At 46.2% G+C, this 25,905-nt stretch overlaps 1 protein-coding gene across 1 annotated transcript in view; it reads right to left on the reverse strand.

Annotated features, from left to right (window-relative positions):
- Positions 1-18,464, reverse strand: part of MCUB (mitochondrial calcium uniporter dominant negative subunit beta) — a 107,286-nt gene extending 88,822 nt beyond the window's left edge. The window contains exon 1 of the mRNA XM_075543937.1: positions 18,208-18,464. Within this exon, the coding sequence (XP_075400052.1) occupies positions 18,208-18,300 (93 nt within the window). The 5' untranslated portion in view covers positions 18,301-18,464. The remainder of the gene's footprint in view (positions 1-18,207) is intronic.
- Between the last annotated feature and the right edge of the window lie 7,441 nt (positions 18,465-25,905).

Here is a 25,905-nt window from a genome sequence, read left to right on the forward strand (position 1 = left end):
ACACTAGCAATTAAAACAAATATTTATTTAAGATCTCCTATTGTATTTACTTTATTTTAAAGACCATTTTATTGGGGGCTCTTACAGCTCTTATAACAATCCATACACCAACTGTATCAAACATATTTGTACATCTGTTGCCATCATTATTTTCTAAACATTTATATTCTATTTGAGCCCTTGGTATCAGCTCATCTTTTTACCCTCCCCACTGCCCCCTGAAATTTCCTTTTTTAGACAATTCTTAACAGGACAGTCTAAAGTGCCAATAAACTCATATGCTAAACTTGAATAATCATTTTACAAATTTTGTCACTGCTTCATTATCTATTAATCGCCCTGACTCCTCTAAAGGAAGTCCTTTGCTAAAACCAGGTGTCAGTGTCTTCTGTGAGCTGCGCTCCCTCTCTTCCTTGTCAGAGAGGTGAGATGACATAAACTTGAATTTTGGCCTCAACGTCTAAGAATGGATATCCGCCCTCCTCCTTACCTAAGACTGAACAAGTAAGGCTACACCCTTCCTATTAAGTTACAGCCCAGAGGGCAACTTATAATGAAAGGGGCAAGGTGTCAAGTCTTCCTGTTCCTGCCAAATTAAAAATGCTGAATTTCTCTTTCTTTTTTAAACTTTCCTGGGGATAAATACAGTTTCCCTCAAAATAGCTACTGCTGAGGAACAGTGAAGCAAGGCCGCAATAGGGCCCAGGAAATTCAATGCGATCAAAAAACCAACCCACTCTCCCATGTCTAGCTAGTGGGACTGAAAAAGAAACAGCTAAATGTCCATTAAAATCCACTCTGCCCTTTTTTTCATGACAACCAGTGTTTAGTGGGGGTAGGACTCCCAGCCAGGACTACATTTCTCACCCCACAACACCGCAGCTAGCTAAATGTGGCCACGTGACACATTCAATGAAATATTCAATGGAATATGAGCACATGTGTTATGTAACACCTCCAGGCCTAGTCCGTAACACCTTACAAGCCTAAAATAATTCTAAGCTCTTTTGACTTTGGAAGCCACATGTTGAAGATGGCAGAGGAGCTGGTCATTCTGTTCCAAATGACTATATGGGGCTGAGGTCCTGGTGAGCTGAAAAATTCACCTCAGATCTGTTACCTGAAAGATGGGCGGGGGGGGGGGGGGGGGATCCTGGCTTAGAGAACACAGAAATTTCATTATTGTGAGGTCTTTTTGTTTCAGCAACATATCCTACTCTAACCAATAAATAGACATAGAATTCTTCTTTTTAAAGGTTCGAGGAAGGAAAACAGAGGTAAGTATACACACCTGACCGTAGCTCTAATGCTGAGCTTAGATGGGAGGCAAATCACATCCATAGTTCCATGGCCATTCCGAGAAGCAGCAAGCCTACTGTAACAGGATGCTGTCTCCTGACCTGTCCTTCCTTCTCCCGCTTCTCTTCGTCACTGGTCACAGTACTTTGTTCGCAAAAAGTGGAACTCACCACATGACTGCTCTTCCCTGATTCCTCAGTGTCTTCCTTCCCTCACCCTCCCCGGGCCTAGGGCTGAACCACGGGGCCAACCATAGGAAGATGCTGCACTCTTCACTGACCTTCACGCTCGCCCTTGAGTTTTTCCTGTGCATCCAGTAAGCGTGACTTTGTGGCCAGTGGCTGTTCGTGCACTCATTAATTTCATCCATCACTTTGAACACATGTACCAGATTGCTCGCTTCCCTCTAGCACAGTGGTTCTCAACCTATGGGTCCCGACCCCTTTGGGGGAAGACCCCTTCACAGGGGTAGCCTAAAACCTTCAGAAAACACCTATTTCCGATGATCCTAGGAACCAAGACACTGCCAGAAACGTGTGCATTCTGTAATACCTTTGGTCGTGGTAGTCCAGTTGTCCTGATAACTTTGTTATGTGCTGTAAATGGTTGAACATCTGTGTGTAGCGTGTGTGACATTAAATTGTGAATGAGTAGGACTTACAATGTGATGGCTTATCAACATTTAAAGATGATGGTACTTGATAACCTCTTTTTAAAAATTTGCCTCCAAATTTAAAGTTGGAAAGTCACTGGGATTTAGAAACAAATTGTGTCTACATGCCCTTTTAGGATTTTTGGTAGACACATTAAGAATTGTATACAAATTGTTCATAAAGTCTCTGTACTGCTCTCAAAATCACCAATAAAATGCTAATTACAAAGGAAAAAAGATTAGGGTGGAATGTAACCCCTTACTCAGGTCCCATCCCTGACAACATTCCCTCAGAGGTCTGGCATACTTCCTACCTAAGTAGATACTGGGAGGGGCTTGTTGCCTTCCTGCTAGCTCTGCCACCTACATCTGGCTGATGACCCCCAGTTCTTCGGACATAAGCCCACAGTCCACCACATGATGTGGAACTGGGAGTCATCAGCAGCCTGCCCACCTGACCTTGGATTCATCCAGTTTTGCAATCACCAGCCTGTGGCCTTACTGCCTCCTAGATCTACAATGACAAGAATCAGGAGAAGCTTCCAGCTTAGCATCTGATCCACAGACCTTAATCGGGCTAGACTTACCTGCTACTACCACTGTAGGAGCCATTATATTTCTTTGTGTGCATGCGTGTGTGTGTGTGTGTATGTGTGTGTGTGAGAGAGGTTCTGCTTCCCTTGAGAACAAAGTCTAACACACGTATCTATTGTCCAGCTTTCACATGCATATGAGACCGTTAAAACTGCCATGGCCTGGGCTAGACCAGAGAATGGACACTGGTACATATAGGAACTGGAAACACAGTGAATCTAGATGATCCCTTCAGGACCAGTGGTGAGAGTGGTGATACCAGCAGGGTAGAGGGAAGGTGGAAAGGGGGAACCGATTACAAGGATCTACATATAACTTCCTCCCTGGGGAATGGACAACAGAAAAGTGGGTGAATGGAGACATCAGACAATGTAAGATATAACAAAATAATAATTTATAAATTATCAAGGGTTTATGAGGGAGGAGGCAGCAGGGAGGGAGGGATAAAATGAGAAGCTGATGCCGGGGCTTAAGTGGACAGCAAGTGTTTTGAGAATGATGAGGGCAATGAATGAATGTGCTTTACACAATTGATGTATGTATGGATTGTGGTAAGAGTTGTATGTGCCCCTAATAAAGTGATTAAAAAAAAAAAACAACCTGCCATGGCCTGAATCAGGAAGGCATACCTTAATCCTCAAAGTGACATCTCTGAGGAGAAAGCAACAAATGAGATTTAGCAAAATGTGTACCAAGTGTTGCACACAAACTGCTTATCTGCTCTGAAGTCCTTCACATAATTCACAAAAAGATTTTTTAAATGCCTGTATATAGATTCAGGAATAGAGAAATAATAGCTGTTGCTATTTTGTGTAATAAAGTTGCTGAGATTTTGTAGCAGTACTTTTACGTACCCTTTTGTAGCATTTTAAGTACATGACCTACTGGACACAGACTATCAGGTCTGTCTTCTGAGGCACCTTTGGTTGCTTGAAACCACCAAGCTTGGAACATTCCACAGCACCACCCAAGGACTCCTATAGAACCCACAACTATGACGGCGGTCCGAATGCCTGCGTGGGCCTTCCAGACTTACACAAAGTCCCTCTTCACACTCGAAACTTCCGACTCTATCATTGTATGTTGATAATGGAGGGATGGCAATGACTGCAGAGGGCTATCCATCCACTGAACATCCATCCAGCAGCATTTCTCAAACTGCTATGCAGCCGGTGGGCCTTTCTTAGCTGACGCTCGAGCATCAGCTGGCCAGTGCACGATGGCCTCCCAGCTCCAAGCACAGGACGCCCCGCCAGGAACGGGAGTGGAGGAGCCGTGGTTGCAATGGAGCTGCAGGTTTCTTGATACCGAAAACTACCGATCTTGTTTGATTTACTTGCCAAAAGGTTAGTTTTGCATTTTCCCCAGAGTTGTATATTACAAATAAACATTTTTATAACTGATTTTTCAATTAGTCGTCTAAATTATTTACATTTTCATGCTTACATTTTTAGTACGAATGCTAATAATTTTTGGCAATCAGAAAGCAGCATTTCATGAATCTAAAACAAATACAATCTAATGCTCTGAGAATTCCATTTAGGAAAGTTCATTCTCTACGGAGAGTTATGCTGCCTTTCCCTCAGATAAACAAGTGCCCTAAATCAATACCACACTTTAAGAACGGCCAAGGAAATACTTATGAGCCTGACTGTCCTTACAGCATTTGTTTCATTAAATTATGCTAATTGTATCCTTTAAACATCCTGATTTGAAAGCACATCCGAAGTAAACCATTTAGCAAAATGTAACCATTTAGGACCACTATCTGCCTTTATTAGAAAATACAGCACATATTATGTTATTTTGGATAACTTTTTAAAAAAGCTTCCACTATTCAATGCGACTATCACAGAAAGTGAAGCTTCCACTCCCAACCCCAGTGAAGATGATAGGATTCAATTGAAAAGGTAAGACCTGAAAATAACACTACTTTAAAGAACTCTATGAAATAGTTCCTCCTTTATTATCCCTTAATTTACTAATCAACAAACATTCGTTATGTACCCACTGTGAGCCACGGAGCTATGCACTGGACTACTAACTGCAAAGTCAGTAGTTCAAAACCATCAGCCTTGCCAATGGAGGAAAACGAGGCTGTTTGCTCTTATAAAGATTTATAGCCTCAGGAACCCACAGCGGGGCAATTCCACTCTGCCCTACAGGGTCACTGGGTCACTATTCATCGGAATCCACTTGATGGCAGCAAGTTCGGGCTTTGGGGAAGTTTTTTGTGGAGTCAGAGCAGAGGCAATAGAGATGAAGAAAAAAATAGTTCTTTATCACAAAGTGCTGAGAATCCAGGGGGGACAATCATATGAACACAACTGACCATAATGCATGGCAGAATGCAGTAAGCGCTTTAAGTACTGTGGGGTTGAAGGGAAAAGGGTGATTAATTATGCTTGCAGATACTTGCAGAGGTCTCATCAAAACTGAAGTGGGGAGGGTTTACTGGAACTGAGTCTGGGAAGATGAGTGGAAGTCAGGAGACTGAGGAAAGGGTTTGGTAGGAGAGACACTGCAGCCTGGGAACAGTACAGGATGAAGGGGGTGGGTGAGGAAATAGAAAGCACTGGTCCAGCGCAGCCGGGCTCACAGTAACCCTGTGAATGGGATTATAGAGAGACTTTCCCCAGCTTTGTGTCCCCCAAAGACATGCCAAACTTAGGGGCCTTTTGCTAGCATATAGGGGGAGGTCAGATGCTTACAGACATCCTCCCTGAAGACAGTCAGTCACCAGACTAAGGTAGGCCCTGCTCCCTGCTGTTAATGACAACAGGTTACTCCTCCCTGAAGAGGTGCAGTCATTGATTGGGTTCCTGTAAGTGGAGTTCACACCCTTCCGATATTGGTGCCAGGGAACAAGTCAAACCGACTCTGTGACATCCAAAGTTAGGCTGCCATCCTGTATCTAGGATGTGCCCATCTTGCCACATGTATATCCCCAATCCCTCCTCTTCCTATTGCATCTATACCCCTAGACCACCCCTTCCATCACTGTATTACCTATAGCACAATCCCTTCCTGTGACATATGTCTTCACCTATAATTAGGGGGCTTGCATGCCCCCCGAGAATATAAAAGCCTTGGTTAGCATTAAATCTCTCTCTCTCTCCACGTGGGCCACCAAGGGGGGGCTGAGGGAAGCATGCTACGATGAAATGTGTCTGACTCCATTAGTTCAACCTCTCTTTTACCTCTCATGCTCTCTATGACTTTACTATAATCTTTACTTATTATTGCTGTACAATTGCGCCTACCGGGCCCGTGATGATGTGCTAGGGGCAGGCTTCCCCTTGCCCCTACGTACAACAGAACGAGTAAAGAGAGAGGGCCCCAAATGAACCTGGGTCAATATGGCACCTTGGCTACACACACCATAAGGCCTCCCAACAACAAAGAGGTGAGAAGGTAAGGAAAAGAGACACACACAAGAATGACCTGGGGCCCAAGAGCACCAAACAGAAAGCTGTAGAAAGAAACTGAACACCAACTGGAAGAAGAGGCTGGACGAGGCCAGAGACAGGGCAGCACAGTCATCTGGGGAAGGCTCCTTACAACAGCCCAAAGCGAGGAAGGCTGGAGAACAGCACAAAGAGGGCAGCTGGTGCAAGAGGCAGTGAAAACAGCATTGGAAAGGCACAGCAAGGTGGGCAGGCCAATGATCAGAAGCAAAGCACTCTGGGGAGCAACTCAGGAATGGTGTGGCAGTTACATAGCCTACAGTCAACTTGAGTGAAGGGGTGGAGTCTAGCCTGTCAATCAGGTCATAGTCAATCATGCCTCTGTGTGGGTATGGCCGTCTCCTGTGGATTCTGGGAACTCCTGTCTTCCTCTCTGGAAGCGAGACACACACTCTCCCTGTGACAAGCCACATGGAGCCATACTTAAGGAGCCAGAGCCCTGGGGCTGGAAGAGCCACATGGAAACCCAAGTCAGTTCTGAGATGCTTCCACAGCCACTGAATCCACAAGACTTTCCACCCACTGGCCTGTGATCTTCCTGCATCTGGCATCATTGCATGTGTTTGTGAGTCTGAAGAGGAATTCACAGATTGATATCATACATATGGGCTAATATCGGACTGATGGACTTGATCTGGACTGGGATGTTTTCTCAATACACAAATATTCTTTGATATAAAGCTCTTTCTGGTCTTTTTAAATTAAAAGATCATTTTATTGGGGACTCTTACAACTCTTATCACAATCCATACATCAACTGTATCAAGCATATTTGTACAGATGTTGCCATCATTCTTTTCTAGACATTTACTCTCTATTGAGCCCTTGATATCAGCTCCTCTCCCCCAACACCCCACCCTATGACCCCTTGATAAATTATAAATTATTATTGTTTTCATATCTTACACCGACCACTGTCTCCCTTCCCCTAAGGTTTCTGTTGTTTGTGTTCCTGGAGGGGGAAAGCTCTTTCTTAGACACACGAATGTCTTTGAATATGTTTCTCTAGTCAACCCAGGCTAACAGAAATGGTATCCTTTGAAACTAGTGAATCCTGGGGAAGTCCCTCGGGCAGGGATGAGGAGCATGCTGACAGTAGGCTGCATGAAACCAAACCAAACTCACTGCCACTGCATTGATGCTGACTCACAGCAACCCTGCCGGACAAGGTAGAACTAACTGCTCCTGGGAGTTTGCAAGGCTGCAACTCTGCATGAGAGTAGAAAGTCCATCTTTCTCCCAAGCAGGCCGTATCGGGCCCATGAAATTATCAATACCAGCTACCGTCACACCCTTTCACCAGAGAAGCAGTTCCTGCCACTGCACTGTAGTTGTTGTTGTCGTCATCACGGTGGCAGTACCGACTCATCGTGACTCTATGTACAACAGTGCAGCCACGGTGTCAATTCATCTTGCCAAGGGTCTTCCTCGATTTTTGCTGCCCCTCTACTTTATGAAGCATAATATCCATGACATTACGGGTGGACCTCATTAAATGTCTGACCAACCATAGCAGGCTAATGTTTATGGAGATAACGTTGTATGGCCTTCGTAAAGGCCCGAAGGTCCCTAGGCAGAAAAACAGGCTCTCCACCCTTGCCCTAGAGCAAGCGGAGCAGACTGCTTCTTCTGGACGTAGAATCAGGAGACTACAGCGTATACTTAGAGCCACAACAGCTGGAGGGGAAGGGAGGCTGCAGGTGAAAGAGCGCCCCAGCCCCGCTGATAAATGCAAGGAGGGAGGGAGCTAGGCACTGGCGTGGGGCTGGCTTATTAGTGGAAACACCCAGCCATTTATACAGAGTCCCTCAGTAAAAAGTCACCCCACTCAGCTAAAAGTAACCCTGGGAAAGAACTCCACCTTGTCTGCCACCTGTTAACATGTGCCCTGGGCTACACAGAGCTGGGGCTAAGGTGTGAACGCCCAGCCTTATCCATGAGCCCCACCCTGAGGCACAGCTGCTCACTTTAGCCATGCAAGTCCGGCCCGCCCACCACATCCTCGGGAGAGGCAGGCTCCAACCACCCAGCAATCCAGCAACCAGTGAGAATGCTCTCACACCCAGGTGACCAGGTAGACAACACCTCCCCTCCCAACAGCTCCAGTCACATCCTTACAGGAGCCAACGGTACCTCTGCCAAGAAACAAGGACATTCCAGCGCCAACATCCAATGTCCACGTGGCCGCAACCCCACCCAACCCGCCAACAACCCCTGCAAGCTGTATTTGACACGATTCTCCAGCACCTCCTGAGACGCCAGCACAACAGGTGGATCCCAGCAGTCTGCCGCAGCAGGTGGGGAGAGCGTGGGAGCTCATCTCCAGAGCAGGTACTCACTGCTTGCACCAGCAAGGAAGGGCCCCCTAGTCCCACAGGGCTGTGAAGAAACCCTGACCACCCAACACTTGTCACCCAGCATCAGGGGAAGAGTCTGCTCCCCCATCTCCACTCAATCCAGTAAGGAAGACATCCATGGCTGACCTCAGAGAAGTGACAGTGGATGTGACCCATCCTACCTACACGCAAAAAACTCCAAACTTCCCGCCGCCCCAACAGTCTGACTCACAGCATACCACACCCACTAGTTAGAGGAAATCCTGCTCGGCCGCCAGCCTGGAGCAAAGTCACGGAATGCACCACAAACCCACCATGAAAATAACCTGAAAGCAGAAAGGCACTCTACAGAGGAAGAGGAAGCAGAGCTCCGCATGGAGCGAAACAAAACCACCGCCAGCACAAAGCAACATTCCTCCAACCAAGAGAGAAACTAACCACACCTTCTTGCCTCAGCAGCAGCAGAGTATAATCACTCACAGGGGAAGACAGAACCAGGGGCTCCAGCAAGCTCACACAGTCCTGGGAAGGGGCAGAAAACCTTCCTGAGGAAGCAATGGCACAGGACTACTGAATACGAGAACCAGCTTAGGGCCATGGAGTGGCTGCCAACGGTGGTGGAACAATTTGGAAAGGGCTATCAATAGTGGTTGGGCAACACGGAGAGTCTAATCAACGGCACCGAATGATGCACGGAAAAGTCAGTGAATTGGAGAATGTTGTGTTAGGTGTGTTCTTTGCCAAAATTGAAAAGAGAAAAAAAAATACACAAATAACAGTGAGTACAAGGAAGAAAATATTCTAAAACTGAATGCGGTAGAGACTGTACAGCTCTTTATTTTTTTAACAGTTTGGCACATCATCCACATGTTACACAGCTCAATGGTTCAATCAGACCAGGTACAGGTGTACACTGATTTGACTGATAAAGTCTAAAGGAATCCCCGAGACTATAGCGCTAAGACACCCCTTTAACTTGTAACTGAAGCCATTTCTAGAAGCCACTTTGCAACCAAATAATAGATTGGTCCACAAATAACCCAGAACACCTGTGAGGAAGAGGCGCCTTAGAACAATAGGAGACCAAATCTGGACACCTCTGTCCCCAAACAAAGCTGAGGAGACAAGGAGCAAGGACACGGGGTGGAAGCAGGAAGGCGGGGGTGGAAGTGGAGAGACCCCTGACATACTGCATTACCCTGTGTACGAGCTGCTGAATGGGATGCTAACTTACTGCAAATGGTCACAGAGCATGCACTGAAAGTTCACATAGCACAACTGAAAGGACAGGAAACTGGCGGAGCCTGGTCTCTGGAAGGACCATACCTAAGTTTCACAACTGGCTTGCATTGCTACAATAATGACAAACTTATAAAAGCTGATTTATAAGGTCAGAAGAAATCACGGTTTCTCCTGAAAAGTAAGTTTGTTTTATTACATAATACTTGAAATATTGCCAAAGCAGACCGGAAGAAATAAGCTTACCAAGTGCACAATGCATCACAAATACTCATTCCTATCCAAGGGCCAATGTTGGATTGATCTATTTGTCAAAGACTTTTCAGAAAAAACTTTTTTTTCCCCAAGTTTATAGTCACATTACTGTCAGTCTCCCTCACAAAATAAATGGTTGTATTTATTTGTTACTATCTTTTTAAATCCCCTCTGCAAATATCCCATTCTGTCCACTAGGTAAACCCATGCCAAAAACAAACAAATCGATAAAAAAATTAACAAAAGGGACACTCCACCCTGTTCCTGCACAGATATATGCAGACACACTGAGAAAAACATCATCAACGATTTATCAAAAATACTGTCTTCTTTCTTTGGTTAGATTTGGGTCACTTATTATTGACTATGCTGCTCAAACAGTTGAAACTAAGCTACCTTTAGGGCCCAGAAATGTGATTTTGGGAAAAGGGTTCATTATAAAGACACGACTCACCATGTGGTGAGTTATTTAGCATGGCCTTTCTAGCTGTAGTCGTTGTGATTCATGCATGATATTTGGGCAGTGACTGGTGTTGGGTGTCACGGAACGGGTTCTGACTCAGAGCAACTTATGCACAACGAAAGCCTGCCCAGTCTTGCACCGTCCTCACTGTTGCTGTTTCAGCCCCTGTTGCAGCCACTGTGGCTACTCGATCTCATGGAGGGTCCTCCTCTCTTTTGATGACCTTCCACTTTAACAAGGATGTTGTCCTTCTCCTGCACCACGACTGGTCTCCCCTGTAACACGTCCAACGTGTGTGAGATGGTATCTCGCCAAACTCGCCTCTGAGGTGCATTCTGACTGTGCTTCTTCCGAGACAGATCTGCTTGTTCTTTTAGCAGTCCATGGTCCTTTTAATATCTGTGTTAGGCGGGGTTGATGAGAGAAGCAAATCCAGAGACACTCATCTATGTGTAAAAAAGAGTTTTGTATCAAAAAGTAATTGTGCATCAATAAAACATCCCAGCCCAACTCTAGTCCAGAAGTCCAATAGCAGTCCATAAGTCCCTCTTCAGACTCACACAGCCACATGCAATGATGAGGAAAGCAGCAAGACCACAGGCCTGTGGGTGAAAAGCCTTGGGGATCCAATAGTGGTAGAAGCATCACAGAGCACTGGCAGGATTCAGTGTGGCTCACCACGAGGAAGGTAAAAGCAGGGGGGAGGGGGCAGGGGAGAAGGTTCCCAGGACCCTCCTTATGGGAAGACCATGCCAAAGGGCTGAGGACCCAAAAATTAGCCTGCCTTCACACTTGGCCCAAAAGCTGTCCTGACCAAAGGATTGTTTCTGATCCTGACTTGACCTATCCCTTCCCTAATAAGCCCCATAACTGGGAGTATAGTTTGCTGGTTTTGTGTGGTCTTTGCAATAAATTATTGAACCCGGCAGAGTAGCAGTGCTGTGGGGTGATCTGGTAGGGTCAGAATTGGTAAAAATGCTGGAGAATGGAAGTAAGTCTGACCTTCGCAGCACCATTTTTAAAACAACTACAAGAAAGCAACCAAGAATAAAGTTGATTCTAAGATTTTTACCTGTTTCAACTCATTCCTTAAAAGGAAGAAACAAAATTAGAACAAGACAAATATATCTAGTCAATTTAGTAAAACATCTTAAGACCCCCCTTTTGACCCATTTAAAAATTGTTTCATTAAAAAAAATTGAAGGAGAAATACACATGGATTCAGCCTCTGGTGAATGCCCTCTGACCGCAGACCAGGGATGTGAAAAGTCTTGCTCCCACGCAGAATGCACTGGAAAATGGATCATCCATCACAGATAGAGTTAGGTCAGAAATTAACTCCCTATCATTGATCTTCCTTAGGCTCGTTTTAAATTTGCTCTAATTTTTAGTATTTTCTACTTTCTTTTTCTATTGAGGTTTTTGTTTTACTTTGTTGTTGTTAGCATTGTTGCTTGACTGGTGTTCTGCATGTGACATCTAGGGCAGGTAAAGCTACACAGCCATCATGTGGAGTATGTCTGCTGTTTAAACAAATGCGTTCTGGGTAGTTAATTATGGAAGCGCGGCAGTCTCCTTGATGCATGCCTCTTGAGTACGTACGGCAGGGAGGCTGGAGGGGAACGGCGAGCTAGGAACAGTGAGAGCGAAAAAGAAGAGTATGTTCTAATGAATGGTGGTACCGGCTGCACAGATCTCAGTAGGATGGAACGACTGAATTCTACACAATCTGCAACTGTTGCCCATGGAGCGGCTGTCGCTTTTGTTGTGCTCAGACCTCAGGTGACTGAGTGCTGGTCCCACCACTGCCACGCTTCAAGATGCTCTTCATGCCCGAGGTCGGCTCAGAGGTCAATTTCCTGACACAGGTCCAATGGGTCTTGCCACTTTCTGGTTTTGCTCACAGGCTGGGGAAACAGTGTTCATCTCTAATCTCATCTCTGTCTCTCTTTTTACTGCTTCCTATTTTCTGGGCCGTGCATCTATTCCGAGAAAGCCTCTTCAAGGGGCTTGACTTAAAGGACAAATTACATGCATACATCACTTCTCACCAATACGTGGATCCCATACAGAAATTTAACTTACCAAAAGAAATGCCAAATAGCTTTCTATTCTCTTTATGATAAACTTGTAATTGAAATAAAAATAACCTACAAATGAAATGACATCATTTCTGAGTTCATGAAATAGGAAGCTCCCAGAGTAAAGAGATTTACTAAACTTCGTAGTGTTCACCAAACCACACTGGGGCTTCAAAAAGTTTGTGGAACATGTAAGTAAAGGATAATAGATCCCACCTAATACATAGTAAGAAGCCCCCCAAAAAAGTGAAGTTTTCCACAGACATTTTGAAGCCCATCCATGTATTTTCACTCTGGTAGAGATGGAGAGAGCAAGGAAATAGAGAGTTCAGAAAATCGTGAGAGAATTCGGCAGAAAAGAGGAATTCTTTCCATGATGTACATAGCGTAAATGCCTCAGGTCTGCCACCTGAGAACCTAAACAAATAACAATCTCACTGCCATCAAGTCGATTCACTCACAGAGACCCGGTAGGGCAGAGCAGAATGGTCCCTTTGGATTCTGAGACTGTAAATCTTTACAGCCTCGTGTTTGTCCTTCAAAGCCAATGGTGGGTTCAAATCACTGACCTTGTGGTTAGTAGCTCAATGTGTAACCCACTACACCACCAAAGGTCCTTCAGATTCTTAAACAAGAAAGCAAATTCACTACCATGAGTCAATTCCTTCTCATGGTGACCCTCTAAGACAGGGAAGAACTGTCCCTGTAGGTTTCCAAGATTGTGACTCTTTATGGAAGTAGAAAGCCCTTTCTTCTGAGGAGCACCTGGTGGTCTTGAACTGTAGACCTTGTGGATCTCGGTCCAACTTGTTATCGCGACGCCACCAGGGTCCCATTCAGATTCATACAATTCTTACAAGGCAATTCAAAGCAATCTAGGGTTAGTGAGTTCCTTCTTTGGAAGCTGCCCCAAGGAGACTGGATGAAAGAGACCAGTTTGCATCACTTCCACAATACTTAAAAGGAACCACATTTGTTCAAACGGATCTGATTTTGAAAGTGTTACTGATGAACCTTTCTTCCTTGGCTACTAATCATATAGCTATCAATTGAAACTCACCCAGGGGGTACCTCAACAGAAAAGGTCTGGCAATTCGATTCATTAAGGTCACATCCACTGAAAATGCTACGGGTGATTCTGCTCTGAAGCACAGTGGGACAGGGAGTCGGGGCACCATGAGTCGGTATCAACCCAAGAACAACTGTCTAGTTGGATTTTTCTTCTTTTCCCAATAAAATAGTACAGAAAAAAATGGGTGATGGTATGAAAGGGGGGAAAAGGATGGAGCGAAAAGAAGATGAAACCACAAGTAACATAAATACATAAAATGTCTGCCAGAAGGGCTCGCATGTCAGTCTCTCAGTTTTTAAATCTGCACATGATCTTGGGGGGAAAACAACCATGCTGAGACTTAAGGCCAGAAAGCAGTTTCTTGCATGGGTCTTCTTAAAGGGCATCTTTTCATAGACTACCCTGGTTGAAACTCACTCCAACATGAAAAACTGAGTAAAACTCAAAAGGGTAGAAGGCTGGTGGTTGTTTTAAAAAAAACAAACAAACAAACAAAAACAGAGAAAACAAATACTACGATATCAACAGTACCAGAGAAGATTCTTCTAAAATGTGGATGAGATGATGCTGTTTGGTTTATTACGAATTTGCTTATAAAGCCTGTAGTTTGGCCTAAGGTAGCTATCGTATAATGGTTTTAAGGTCCTAATGCCAGTACATAATGTTTTGCACAAGAATGACAGGAAGGAGTATGAAGATTAAATCTATTGTGAGTCGCTAACCCCATTATGTAAATTTCCACTGCTTTCTGATGGTGTAAACAGGTATTATGAGTATTAGGTAAAACTGCCATTCTACTGATTTCCCAAGATCATAAAACAGAAGATTTTCCAATCATTACTGCAGCCATTACTGAAGTTGGCCACACTCCTCAGTGGGATGTCACACCCTCTGGTACAGTAACCAAATGGCAAGATTACAGGTGAAGAGGATGTTTGAGATCCTGCCAGCCTAATTGGTCCGTTGCTGTGAAAAGGGAGTAAAACAAGCTCAGACAGATGGAATAACTAAGTTCTGAATAGCGAGGTTCACGGAACTAAGGGATGGCTGTGCTGGGTCTGCATTCTGATGTCCTAATTATTTGTCCACACCAACCAAATAAACTGCTCCTTTCTATTCCACTGCCAGACAGGTTTATGAGACGGGCAGGTATTTCAGACCCATGCACGCTTTGCCTCAGGTTTTCCCCTATGTAATTCCTTCAATAGTTACCTGCCCAGATACTAGCTTATTGTTTCTATTAAAAGAGCTAACACCTAAGTGCTGGAAAGATAATGATGTCTAGTAATTAATGGATAAGCCTGTCTAGAATTACTGTGAGACCCAAACACCAAATGTCTTTTCAATAGTGGAAGGACAATCGCCAACAGCCACAAAACTGCTGTGTGCTCAGGAAGCGCTCTGAAACCACTATTACTCAGGTCCATACAGCACAATGGCAATCACAACGATGGGGGGAAAGTGGGCGCCAAGTGTCAAATGAGAAATTGTTCAGGAGCATCAAAGGATGAAAACCCCCCTGTTCTAAACCAACCTACCATGATGGGACTAGGACCCTTAAACTGTGGCCCGCCAGGACATTTATCCGGCCCGACCAGGTATGTGTGTCCCGTTTGTTTTTTTACTTCAAAGTAAGATATGTGCAGTATGCATAGGAATTTGTTCATAGCTTTTTTTAAAACTATAGTCCGGCCCTCCAACGGGTCTGAGGGATAGAGAACTGGTCCTCCGTTTAAAAAGTTTGAGGACCCCTGGACTAGGCCATTCGTATGTTTTATTTCTAGGCATGGGGGAGGGGGAGAAAAGGGGGGAAGGCTTGATACCTAATATTCCCTCAGCGTGACCTTGTTCTGTTTCCACTTTTTATTTTTGTTTTGATTTAAACAGAGCTTATGCAGAGCACAAATGCTGTTTCCAGGGCACAAACCCCTAGAGGAGAATTTCTCCAACCAAGCAGGGATGAATTCAAATGAAGAAAGGCACCTTTCCAAGGGCTTTCTGTCCAAAGGTAATTCACAAGCACCATCACCGGCACCACCATCGCGCCACGCTGCATCCTAGCACACAGAAAAGCCAGCGGGAGGCCTGGACTGCACTGGCAACCACTCGGCCACATGCTGACAAGCAGAGCTGCTGCTACCAGAACATCATCTCAGACAGCAGGCCATGCCTGGGCCAGCAGTGATGCCACGTACTTTCACTCTCTCCTGCTTCAGACTCCAGGTCTTCTTCAAGAAGCTACACATCCATGTCAACAAACCTTTTTCTTTTGTTTTTTTTCTTTTTAAAAAATCATTTTATTGAGGGCTCATACAACTCGTATCACAATCCATACATACATCAATTGTGTAAAGCACATTTGTACATTCATTGCCCTCATCATTCTCAAAACATTTGCTCTCCACTTAAGCCCGATATCAGCTCATTTTTCCCTTCCCTCCCCACTCCCTCATGAACCCTTGATAATTTATAAATTATTATTTTGTCATATCTTACACTGCCCGTTGTCTCCCTTCACCCACTTTTCTCTTGGCCATCCCCCAGGGAGGAGGTTATACGCAGATCCTGTGATCGGTTCCCCCTCTCGACCCCACCCTCCCTCCACTCTCCTGGTATCTTCTCACTCACAAATACTGGCAGACAATCTACCATTTGAAGGTTGAGAACTCAGTTGGTTTGTTTTTTTTTTTTCCTTTTTTGCCGACGAGCTCCTAACAACCAGAAACCAAACCAGTTGCTATTGATTAGGATTCATGACAACTCCAAGTGTACAAGAGTAGAACTGTGTGCTGTTTCAGTAGAAACTCCCCAAACCAAACTCACTGCCATTCTGACTGCTAGCAACCCTATATAGGACAGGGCACAACTGCCCGGGTGGCTTTCTGAGACTGCAACTCTTTACAGTAGCTCGCTTTCTCAAGGAATGGCTGGTGGTTCCAAACTGTTGACCTACTGCAGATACCTCTACTCCACCAGAGAAAAGCAAGGTTTTCTCTGAGATGCTTCTGGGTAGACTTGAACCACGAACCTTTCTGTTTAGCTGTCAAGTCTTAATGGACTCCAAATGTTTCTATAAGCTACACTGGTCATCTCAGAAAAGATCAGGTATACCCGGAAAGAGTAGTAGTGAGAAGTCCCCACCACAAAGCTTTCATGAGCTATCAGGCTTCAAACATCATTGGTTTGGTCTTTTGCCCCCTCGTACTTTTCATAAGAAACAGAACAGGTAAAAATACACGGAAATAAGACTTGTCTTTGGCCACACAATTTTTCATACCAAAGCACATTATTAACAGAGGTAAAGCTTCTTAAGGTAACTATCTAAAGGCCAAGGGCTCACCAGCACTTTGCTTTCCTGTCATTGGACCTAATAAACCATGCGGCTTCATTTTCTACTTCTTTTTAAAGAGCATCCAGCTTCCTGCTGGGATGAAATGGCACACCAGCCTATGGTACAGAGCACCAGACGGGAAAGACAACGGGGTGTACAGCAGGTACTTTGAGGAAGGGAAGTCAGTGCTGGGATCCACACAATTGCTACTCAAAATAGTAAATGACTTTCATAGAAAACCTGCTTTGAAATGGTGTGTGATGAAGGCGTTCCTTGTATGGTGGTGTCTGAATGTTTGTCTTTGACTATCAACTGTGCCACATAATAAAGTACTTTTTTTTAAGTGAAAAAAACTGATCTCCCCAATTATTTAATCCTGTCTACGATTCGGGAGTCTTCCCTTTTTTCCCTTGGCACTAACAAAATGGACTTGCTCATTCTGTCAAACATTCGGGCGCGGCACATAAAAAACATAATTAAATATTTCCTGCATCCATCCATCCATCCATCCATCCATCCATCCATCCATCCATCCATCCATCCATCCATCAGAGAGAGAGAGAGAGAGAGAGAGAGAGAGAGAGAGAGAGAGGAGTGTGTGTAGGGGGGGCGGGTTAGGGGGTGGAAACCAACAGGAAGTGAAAGTGACAAAACGACCACATTGCTCACTTTGCAATGGGTGTGGGTCGTTTGGGTGGGTTGTTTGTTTTTGTTTGCAATTGCAGTTAAGCGGTAACTTCTCTCTAGAGCTAACGCAATGGCTCAGCTCGCGGGCAGGAAAGAAAACAGCACCCAGCCTCGCCGGCCCAGGGCGCACAGCCCCGCAGGCTCGGTTTAAGCGGCGGTCTGTCCCCGTCGGCCTCGGTAGATGGGGCTCAGGGGTCCCAGCCGGCTCCATCCCCAGGCTGGTTACCCGCAGCACTTTCTCCTTCCCGGGGCTTGATTTGCAGTCCACTTCCATCCTCCCCCTCCGCCTGCGCGCCAGGGATCCACACAGACCACAACAACTGAGTCAGCGCGACTGTTACTCACCGCCAGCGGCACACGCGTGAGTCACTCGCGGGTGGGCGCCGGCACGCGCTTTCCGTCCCCTCCGTGCGGGGCCCCGAGCGCCCGCCGGGTTCTCCTCGCCCCCCTCTGGTGTCCCCCCCCCCGGGGGGCTGGGCTCCGGCGACCCCCTGGCGCGCCGCCGCAGCTCCGGGAACGTAATTCGGATTTGGGTGAGGGGGCGGCGGAACGCCTCCCGCGGGGACCCGCTGACCCCCGCCCTGGACCCCGCGCCCGCCGGCGGCCCGGCGACCCCCTGCGCGGAGCTGGCCGGCGGCCCCGCGACGCCGCCCAGGCGGCCGCGCCGAAGTTGCCCGACGCAAACTTTCCGGCCCGCGTGCCCCCGCGCCCACTGGCGGGCTGCTGCTTACCGGGGGCGGCGGCGGGGGCGAGCGGCGGCCGGTCCCGGGGGCAGGCAGGAGCGGCCGGCGCCACGGCCTGGGACCCCGTCTGAGGAGCATCATCGTGCCCGGGCGGCGGGGCTCCCGCGGAGCTACCGGGGCATCCTGGTCCTCACGTCGCGGCGCCGCTCGGCGGCAGGTGGCTCAGCCGGCGCGGAAACGCCCTGCCCCGCCGCCCCGGCCCGGCCCCCCGCTCCCGCCCCCCGCTCCCCCGCCTCCCGGCCCGGCAGCCCGGGGCCAGCGAGCGCGCGGCGCGGGGCGGGCGCGGGGCGGGTCCCCGGGAGGGCGTGCCCTTGTGGCCACTTCTGCACTCGGAGCACACGCGGGCGCGGGGCGGGTTTCTGTCCGCCGACGGAAAAAAAGAAGGGGGCGGGACAAACAAAGCGCGAGCAGGGTCCCTCCTCCCCACCCGTCTTAGGTGTGGACGGAGCCGGCCGCGCTGGACCGGCCTCGACTCTCCTCGGAAGCCCCCCCACCCCACCCCCACCCCCCCGGGCCGCACGAACCAGAGCGAGTCCCCCCCACCCCAGCTGTGATTTCACAACTCGCTCGGGATTCGGCACACTTGGTGCTCTCCCGACCCATCTCCCCGACGCCCTCCCCGGGGGCGGGGGCTAGAAGGGGTGCAGGGGGAGGGGGGAGGGGTGGCGAGGGCACCCGGGGTCGGAGGAGAGCCAGGGTCCCGGAGCGGCGGGCTGGGGCCGCAGGGCGCACGGGCGAGCTCGGGGGGCTGCCGTGCACTGGACCGAGGCCCAAACCGGAGCTCCGGGGAGAATCTCTCCCACCGCCCGATTGGCTTCTCTCCTGTAGCCCATGTTTAATTGCAGGAGCTGCAGCATGAAGTTCCCCGACAACCGGCAGAGCTAATTCTTTGCCTTGGAGACCTTTTCATTCAAAGCAAACATAACGCTTAAGAGCAGCCTAATCCAAATCTGCATACAATTTCTTTAGACTTTGCCGGATAGAAACGGGAGACCCTATTAAGGTTGACTTTCCAATAAACAACCAATAACTTTTTAATATAAATAATGAGTTGAGTTAATAGCAGTAATTGCCGGAAAAAAATGTGATTACGTAAGTGGATATGTACACTTACATAATCTCAGTAGATGTTGGTAGGTGTCATCCAGTCAGTTCCGGCCCATAGCAGCACCACGCACAGTGGAACCACAGCTGGGTCCCACACCATCCTCAATTCTTACTGTGCGTGAACCCGTTACCCCAACCACTGTGTCAGTCAACTTAGATTCCATGTAAGCTTTGTGCGTGGAATCTGAATATGTAGGGTGCAGGTATCAGTGCAGGAGCCCCGGTGGTCTAGTGGTTATGAGTTGGGCTGCTAATCGCAAGGTCAACAGTTCTAAACCACCAGCAATCTTCATGGAAGAAATAGGGGCTTTCTACTCCCAATAAAGAGTTTACAGTCTAGGAAACTCACAGAGGCTGTTCTACCCTGTCCTATAGGGTCGCTATGAGTCAGCATCCACTCAATGACAGTGAAGTTTTTTTTAATGTGTACGTGAAACTACACATAAAGGCATAGGTATGAGTATGTGTTTTTATGTGTCATATATGTTCATGTATCTACTACATAGGGGTACAGTTATAGATACTACCCGTATAAAACCAAACACCGTGCAGGGGTCCTCAAACTTTTTAAACAGGGGGTCAGTTCTCTGTCCCTCAGACCCATTGGAGGGCTGGACTATAGTTTAAAAAAGAAAAACCTATGAACAAATTCCTATGCACACTGCACATATCTTATTTTGAAGTGAAAAAACAAAGGGAGCAAAAACACCCGGAGGGTAAATGTCCTCGGCGGGCCACATGTGACCTGCAGGCCGTAGTTTGAGGACGCCTGCTGAATACGTTTATTGGGTTTGAAGACCATGACCTGGTGAGACTTGGCATAACTTGGTTCATAAAGATAACGCTCTCCAAGCTAGTTTGGTGCGTAGCCTCTGGGGACTTCAAAACTTAGGAACGCGCTCGGAGATCACACAACTACCGGTCTCTACTTTCTGGAACAGAAGAACGAAGGAAACCGAGGTCTGAAGAAGCTACAGGTGAGCGTCAGAGGACAGGAGACGGACCTACGTGGGCCCACTCGCACTTTTTTCCTGTTGCTATTGAGATACATTGCAAAAGCGACACTCAATTCAAACGCAAATCTGAGTGCAGTTAGGTTATCTGAGTACAGTTCTAGTAGAGCTTCAAATGAAGAAAAAGTATTGTGTCTGGTGGGAGGGAAATGGGAGAAGGGCTAAACCTAGATTTCAGAGCACAAAATAGGGCAGCAAAGGCAGGTGAGCAACTGCCTCCTGCTGACTGGGGATGCCCCGCCCACTCCGCAGCAAAGTGCACACAGGTCTTTCGGGTGTGCAGCAAACTTGACTGCAATAGTTGGTCAAACAGATGCTCAAGATGAGCCCGTTCATAGCAATGACTGACACATTACAGCTTTTTCACATTTAACTCTCTGATCTCACTTTCTGAAAGTATTTTTTGCAGCTTCAATGGAATATTATATAAATGCCGTAATAGGTATTCAATTTAAGTGGACAATCAAGTGATTTTTAATAAATTTACAGTTACGTAAACATCACTGCAATCTGATTTAAAAATATTTCGTTCAATCTCAAAAGGATTCCTGTGACCCATTTGCCATCACACTGGTTGTTTGTTTGTTTGTTATCATTTTATTGGGGGCTCTTACAGCTCATATCATAGTCCATACATCCATCATTGTGTCAAGCACATTTGTATATTTGTTGCTATCATAATTTTCAAATACTTTCTTTTTATTTGAGCCCTTGTAATCAGCTCATTTTCCCCTCCCTCCCTCTCTCTCTTTCATGAACCCTTGATAATTTATAAATCATTATTCTTTTTTCATGTCTTACACTGACCAATGTCTTCCTTTACCTACTTTTGGTTGTCCATCCCCCTGGGAGGGGTTTATATGTAGATTATTGTGATCAATTCCCCCTTTTTTCCCTACCTTCCCCTTCTCCTCCTGGTATCATTACTCTCATTATTGGTCCTGAGGGGTTTGTCTGTCCTGGATTCCCTATGTTGCCAGCTCTTATCGGTACCAGTGTACATGCTCTGGTCTAGTGAGATTTGTAAGGTAGAATTAGGGTCATGATATTGGGGGGGGCATTAAAGAACTTGAGGGAAGTTGTATGTTTCATCGGAGCTGTGCTGCACCCTGGCTGGCTCATCTCTTCCTTGTGACCCTTCCATGAGGGGATGTCCAATTGTGGACAGATGGGCTTTGGGTCTCCACTCTGCCCTCCCTCTCATTCACACTGATACGGTTTTTTTTCTGGGTCTGTGATGCCTAATACCTGATCCCATCGCCACTTTTTGATCACACAGGATGTACTGGTTGTTTTTAAAGCGCTTCCTGTATTCCTTTGTCCCTTTCTCAGTCTGAGATCTATCTCTTAATCTTTGTCCTCAGTCACTTCTAGCAAGCTTCCTGTTTCTGCTTTTTGTTTTCCTTCCTGTCTCTGTATCCACAATCCCCTGATTTCTCCAGTCACATCTGTTTTAATTTATTCCTACTAGAGCTCTCTCTTTCCTGCTCTTCAGAGAATACTTTATTCATTGTCAGCTGAATGCTTAATTTAAATCAGGTACAGAGGCGTGGGGAGGGCACTGGGGGAGGGGTGAGTTACAGAGAGTTGTGGGGGAGAGAGTTAGGTGGAGGCACTTGTAAGGGGTTGCCTGATGAGGCCCAGAATGACATTCAGAGGCATAAATATGAAAGCTGATGGAGGCAGCTAAGACAAGAGGGGGAAGTCATTTCTGCTGATTTATCTCTGCTATTAGCATTGATTCATCTAGAGATGGGGGCAGGGAAATTTTAAGATTACCCCCCAGGAATTCTTATTCTGAGCAGGTAATGGGCTAAGCACTCTGATACAAAGAATAAAATCCAAGAAATTTTCATTGCATTTTTAAACTAGAAGGCCTGGTGGTGTAGTATGTTAACCAACCACAGGGTCAGCAGTTCAAACCCACCAGGCACTTCATAGGAGAAAGACGAAGCAGTCTATTTCTATAAAGATGTATAACCCATATCAGAAAGAATAGTGTCTGAGGTCTTAAAGGCTTTCCTTAAAACAACAGCCATTTAACTGAGGTGTCAGCTAAGTCCACACGGAAGAAATATACCATCCCATGTGATCCAAGGACTGTAAATAATAAAATCCACGATCAGAAAAGGGACTTGTATTAGAGCTTAATTTTGCAAATGGTTATGGATGACACGAAAGCCTAAAATCTATTTGCAGAGACTCCTCACAGATGAAGTCTCCACTGTATTCCTTCAGACCGTTAACAAGGACTGGGAATACACAGGGTGCACTTGAAAATGGATTACTGCTTATGCAGTTTGGTTAAAAATGAACATCATATCGAGTGCTTTCCCGTTTAACCCACTTTTTTAATTGGTTGTAATTTCTATTATCTTCTGCATTCTCTTAGATTGAGGTATTTCTCTGTTTTTGTGATTGCCATTGTTGGGAATTTTTGTATGGTTTTCTTTATGTGAAATCCAGGATAGGAGAATCCATAGAGACAGACCTAGATGAATAGTTCCTTAGGGTGATGGCCAGGGAAGTTGGGGGGTAATTGTGTGCTAATAATAATGCGTACCAGAAGGAAGAAATGTTCTAAAATTGATTGTAGGGATCATTGCACACTCTTTTGTTGTTTCTTTATTAACCTATTCTCAAAAAGCCATGTGAGCAGGTGCCCAAGTCCAGATGCCTTATGGATTGTCAACTAAAATGCACTTTAAAAAAATTCATGTTACGGGGGGGCTCTTACAGTTCTTATCACAATCCATACATACATCCATTCTACCAAATACATTTGTGCATAGTCGCAATCAGCATTTTCAAAACATTTTCTTTTACTTGAGCCCTTGGTATCAGCTCCTTTCCCCGCTCTCTCATGAGCCCTTGATCATTTATAAATTTTTTTCTCGTGTCTTACACTGACCGATGTCTCTCATCACCCACTTTTCTGTTGTCCGTTCCCCTGGGAAGGGATTATATGTAGATCCTTGTGATCAGTTCGCCCTTTCTCACACCTCCTTACCCTTCCCCTCCTGGTATCACTACTCTTATTATTGGTCCTGAGGGGTTTTATCTTTCCTGGATTCCCTGTGTTGCCAGTCTTTATCTTTATCGGTGTACATGCTCTGGTCTAGCCAGTTTTGTAAGGTAGAATTGGGGTCATGATAGTGAGAGGAAGTATTAAAGAACTAGAGGAAAGTTGGATGTTTCTTAAGTGCTATACTGAACCCTGACTGGCTCATCTCCTCCCCCAAGACCCTTCTGTAAGGGGATGTCCAATTGCCTACAGATGGGCTTTGAGTCTCCACTCTGCACTCCCCCTCATTCACATTAAATCTAGATGATTGTTAGTTCTGGGTCTTTGATGCCTGATACCTTAGACACCTCATTTTCACACAGGCTGGTGTGCTTCCCCCATGTGAGGTTTGTTACTTCTCAGCTAAACGGCCACTTGTTTATCTTCAAGCCTTTAAGACCCCAGACACAATATCTTTGATAGCTGGGCACCATCAGCTTTCTTCACCACATTTGCTTATGCACCTACTTTGTCTTCAGCTATCACGTCGGGAAGGTGAGCATCACAGAATGCCAGGTTATGAGAACAAAGTGTTCTTGTGTTGAGGGAGTACTTGAGTAGAGGCCCAATGTCTGTCTACTACCTTAATACTTAATGGTCCCTGTCCCTGGGTTTGTTGACACCCTCCTCCCTTTTCTCCACCTCTCCCTCTCCCAAGTGACCCCAGTACCGTTGGTACATTGTTTTCTCTGCCATATTGCTTATCTTGCCTATCTCATCTAGATAGACATGCAGAGACAATAATAAGCATAAAAACAAGACAGAGCAAAACAAAACAACAACAGAAAACCCAATGACAAAAAAAGAAAAGACTATAAATGGTTCTAGGTCTGTATGTTGACCTTTAGGGGTGTTTTCCATCTGATGGTATGCCACACCCTGGCCCCGAGTATTATTTTTGGTATTCCCTGAGGACTTCATTGCTTTGGTCCCCTTGCTGCTCTGTTGCACGCCCTTAGTGTTTCACCCCGGTGTAGTGGGGTCAGAATGGGTGTACTGTGCCTCTAGTGTTGTCCCCCATAGCACTATGGGTCAGTGAGGGACATCGTGTCTTCTGGTGGGACTGGCCCTATGGTACTCTCTGTGCATTGGCTGCTCTGAGCAGGAATATCGCCCTTGGCTTTGTAGGCCAGGAACACAACTCTTTTCAATATATTTTAACCATTTAATTGTATGTGAATTATATGTCAATAAAATATTTTAAGAAAAAGTAAATAAATAATGCTTGAAATAAAATACTGACAGCTTTGAAACCCCTCTGGAATGGTTCTACTCAGTCCTCTCTTTCATCAGTGTGTCGGAATGGACTCAACGACATCTCATGCGAAGAATGTCTGAGACAAATACAGTGAAACTCATGCTACAAAACTAGGTCGATACTAAGTGCCGTGGGAAGATGTGGAGTAAAACAGAAGCACTTATTGGGAATGTAGATGCTTCCAAAGAGTTGATTTCCTGTGCCGCCGAGGAAGAGTAAGGATTCTTCAAGCTTCTTCATTTGCACAAGCCCCTTCCAAGGTTCCAAGGTACGTGGGGGAGGGATGGGGTGAGAGGGGTCTCTAGCAATATGTTCACTTGACCTTGATTTTACAATTTTTCTAAAAGTAAGACATTTCTATTAAGAACCGTTAAGACTATAATCTCTTTGCAGTCCAACCACCTCTCTACCACACATCCGCATGCCAAGAGTTCTTTTTGTTCGGTCCCATGCCGCTGGTTTCCACTCATGGCCACCCCGCGGGAGCTGTGGACTGTACTCTTTAAGGGAGCAGATCAACAGGTCCTTCTCCCTCCCGATTGTTGGGTAGGTTTGAACTTCCAACTTTTTTTAGAAGCCAGTACTTACCATATTGCATTGGGCCAAGCTGCTGCACAAAATACCTTTAAAGACTTGGGCATGCCTGACCCAAACCATGGCACTTGCACATAGCCTCATATGCATGTGGAATTGGGATAAGGGATAAGGAATCCCTGGAAATAACGGAAGCATGCGAAGTGTGATGGTGTAGTGGTTATCAGTTAGGCCGCTAACCACGGTCAGCAGTTCAAAGCCACCAGTCGCTCCTCGGGAGAAAAACAAGGCTTTCTGCTCTCATAAAGACGTATGGTTCCAGAAACTCACAAGACAATTCTACCTTGCCTTATAGGGTTGTTGTGAGTCAGAACTGACTAGATGGCACTGAGAATCTGAGAAAAATAAGTCTGCCGTGGAAGAATTACAAATAGAATGCTCATTAGAAGAAAAGATAGTGAGACTTCATCTTGTGTACTTTGCGCATCTTATAAGGAGAAATGAGTCCCTGGAAAAGGACATCATGCTTGTCAAGTGCAGGGTCAATGAAACAGAAGACCCTCAGAGAGATGCAGTGACCCCGTGGCTGCAACAGCGGCCGCACAGGACTGCCCCTCAGCTGGGCCACTGTCTTGCTCTGTTGTGCATCTGGCTGAAGCCCATACCACAGCATCTAACCACATCAAGCTCTTAACTGTGGCGCCAACAGG

This window comes from Tenrec ecaudatus, chromosome 3, assembly GCF_050624435.1.
Source record: "Tenrec ecaudatus isolate mTenEca1 chromosome 3, mTenEca1.hap1, whole genome shotgun sequence".
Taxonomy (NCBI): Eukaryota; Metazoa; Chordata; class Mammalia; order Afrosoricida; family Tenrecidae; genus Tenrec; species Tenrec ecaudatus.